Raw genomic sequence first — 3,621 nt, forward strand, 5'->3', positions numbered from 1 at the left:
GCACATTGTGTAGCTTTTGTCCTTAATTTCAAACAAACTCTCTCTCTACGTATATATATATATATATGCAAGATAAAAAAGACTGCATTTGATGACTAAGATTTGTTTGTTTTTTTAAACTTATAAAATATAAAAACTAACAGAAAAAATGTCAACGAATGTAAGATCAGATATGATTCTAAATAAGTCAATCCAATATCCATGTGAAGAAATCCAATCGTTTTTATGGTCGCTTTAAGACCAGCTAAGCAGCGAGTGTTATTGCAAGTTTTAGCACAACATATAAAATTCCACATATCTTATTACAATTACAGAAATCCTTGGAGATTTTGGAAGACACAGTTAACCATGATCAATTACGATCTATCTTTTGAAATGCTAGATACAGCGGGTTTTTTTGGAACTGTCATTTATCTACTTTTCTCGACTTTAGGTATCTCTCACCCCTAAATAAATAAATAAAATATATATTTAGAATAGCAACCAGCCACCTACTGTTAAACTTACCCAATACATCATTTATGTATTATATGTATTAAAAAGGGTTTATATATATGTAAATACACATAAGAATAGCACAGGACGAATCTTCACTGGATTATATGGGACTGTTAGTAATATGTAAGATTCTAGCATAACAAATGAAGCAAACTATACACCAGTGCAAACGATGACCGTTGAACGTAAATGGACATGGCCCCGATAGGGGTATTGTAATAACAACAGTGACATTAAATGGTAACAACACCCTCATTTATGTGTGACGGTCAACATTTAACAGTGCAACAAAACATCAGTGCAGGAGAGAGGAAGGGGTGGAACTTCAAATCTGACCCTACCCAGATCCCTATAAATTCATCGTCGTTTTCTAGGTAACTTCAATATCTTGTTAGATGTGCCATCAAAATATTTATGAACTATTACAATATACCAATTCCGTGTTTCATTCATGCTACAAAATACACTTACGTTTCTAGGTTCATATTGTTGACGACAACGAGCGGATTATTTTTAGCTCGAGCCATCTTGAAGATCCAACAGCCTCTCCCAAGGATATTATTCCAGCTTTTAACGGATACGCACCTCGTGGTGACGTTACGGTAAATATCTGTATATCTTGGTTCTAGAAGTTAAATGATATATGTATATATAATTCTTAGTGTAATGTTCCCGTTGCATTTATTATATTAATTATAATAATTACGCGTAACTTATGACGTTTTTTGTTGATACGTTTAGTAAATTTCGTCTATATGAAATACCTATCTCCAAAGACATTCTTCATATAAGATTCATCTATTAAATCTGAAGAGAAAATAAATAAAATGTAATAGCACTTTCCATAATGTCACCCACATCATATTACACACACTATTTAAATATGCTGTACCAACTAATAAAAACTAAAATCCAGATTTCGATACCCGTGGTGGGGCAGCCTAGCATGGCCTGGTGGTTAAAGCGTTTTACTCTCAATCTGCGGGTTGCAAGTTCGAATCCCCATCACACCAAACATGTTAACCTTTTCAGCCGTGGGGGCATTATTTTGATAATATTTTAAACTAGCATAAAATATCCATGCTACATTGTGGGATTCTAAGCTCCCCTCATGATTCACAGAGGCCTCATTGTACCAGTCAAGCGTCTCCATAATTACTTCTATAACTACCCTAATGCGCCAGTTTTTTAACTGATTTGTATGTTTCCATCTCCCAGCTTAATTCAATTCAACTCTTTTTAGAAGCAAATAGTTTAAATATAGCTTCTCAGATTCTTTTTTTTTTCTCCTGTGCCTTTGTTTGAGTTCTTTTAATTCTTCTGTATTCCCTGATTCATATTTTTCTTTCCGTTTCCCAAGCTTAGTTCAATTCAACTTTTTTTTTAATTCTTAGATTTATATTTTTCTTCCAGTATTTATGTTGAAAAAGAGTATTTGGCGGAAAACCTCTACATATTGTTCATTCAGTAAGTGAGAATTAGAAAAAATATGATACTTTTCTATAGAGCTTCAGAAAGCAGAATTATGGGTCCTAAAGGCTATTGGGCAAAATAATAGGGCAAAAAAATTGGCCAAACAATTTTTGAGTCAAATGTAAAAATAATGCCCAGGTGCACCCCCTCAGAATCATCTTAGTATGCGTGCAAAGTTTCAGGTCTCTAGGTTCTTTCCTCTTGGAGCAATGGCAGTCACACACACACACACAGAGGCTCATATTATTATAGAGTCAAAGTTTGTGGTATTAAAACATTACAGTTTAATCAGTACGTTATATGAAAAAACAAAGACAGTACCAACTTACTTAGTTGATAAACAGCCTAGTATATGAAATCCTCATCACATATAATGATGTAAGTTTTTATCCATATATGAACGCGTAATAATACCAAGTTTTAATTTTATTTTTATAAGTAGTTAATGAAAAATAAACGCACATTTCCAGCAGGATATAATGTGTTGCACCTATACAACCGACTTTTCTATCCTTTTACCCCTATTTCTCCGGTTGAATATGAGATCTGTAAGTGTACTTTGACATAAACCAACTCAAAACATTTTTGTGTCATTTTGGAAAGGCACTTTTTTTAAATATATAACATTCTCACTGTACTTGGGATAATCTCACAGAGAGATTTTGATTAAGTTATGTTTCTCTAAATTTTAAGCATTTACATTTTATCAAATATGTCAATAAAAATGACGGATAACAACACATAACATTTCACATTTTCTTTCCACCAAATTTCTTCCAAAATTGGACGTTTTTCAGTGGATGTATGTATCAATTAAAAAAAGGATTTTTTCCCCTATTTTCTCAAATTTTACATTTTGTCGCCAAAGATATAGCCATGCTGCTTAGACAATTTAGACTTGATAGTGAATAATCTAATGGTTTTCAGTGTCGTTTCCTGTATTTATAAATATATATTTACGTGCTGTGAGTCTATACATTTTGTTTTTAACTCATTATTGAAAGACTATTAACAAAACATAATCAATTTATTTTATCTAAATTTTGCACGAAATCTACAATATTTCAAAGACTACTTTCTCTCATTTGTTGCTAACTTTGATCAAGTTACAGACAGATCATTGGTCACTATTGCCTGCCAATTTTATGATGACTTTAGGGTCAGACAGAGAACGAATTGTGCTTTATATGTTGCCAAACTATGTAAACTTGTATATTTCGAGTTATAAATGCATATTAATGTTAGAGTTAAAACAAAAAAAGAGTTGGTTTGTTGACACAGATTATCATGAGACATTTCATACTTTAGAATCAAATTCGTTACCATTGAGATTTCGTTTCTCTGTTTAAAGTACATTTCTAATCACCACTTACCTTATTAGTAGGGAAATTTGCTAGCTGTTTACTCAGACTTATTACTCGTAGGGCTAGTTATCATTTTCAACAGAATTAATCATTTTTAAGTGACTAAGTTGATGATAGTGTGTGAAAATCATTTTTAAGTGACTAAGTACCATGGGTATGAGTTTATCTATAGATAGTAAGTTGATGATAGTGTGTGAAAATCATTTTTAAGTGACTAAGAACCATGGGTATGAGTTTATCTATAGATAGTAAGTTGATGATAGTGTGTGAAAATCATTTTTAAGTG

The 3,621-nt window shown here is 32.1% G+C and overlaps 1 protein-coding gene across 1 annotated transcript in view; it reads left to right on the forward strand.

The window, feature by feature from the left end:
* Positions 1 to 3,621, forward strand: part of LOC106460275 — a 17,211-nt gene that overhangs the window by 6,522 nt on the left and 7,068 nt on the right. Inside the window, exons 3-4 of the mRNA XM_022386949.1 lie at positions 978 to 1,100; positions 2,007 to 2,092. Coding sequence (XP_022242657.1) covers positions 978 to 1,100; positions 2,007 to 2,092 — 209 coding nt within the window. The remainder of the gene's footprint in view (positions 1 to 977; positions 1,101 to 2,006; positions 2,093 to 3,621) is intronic.

The sequence above is a fragment of the Limulus polyphemus genome, unplaced genomic scaffold (genome assembly GCF_000517525.1).
Source record: "Limulus polyphemus unplaced genomic scaffold, Limulus_polyphemus-2.1.2 Scaffold739, whole genome shotgun sequence".
Taxonomy (NCBI): Eukaryota; Metazoa; Arthropoda; class Merostomata; order Xiphosura; family Limulidae; genus Limulus; species Limulus polyphemus.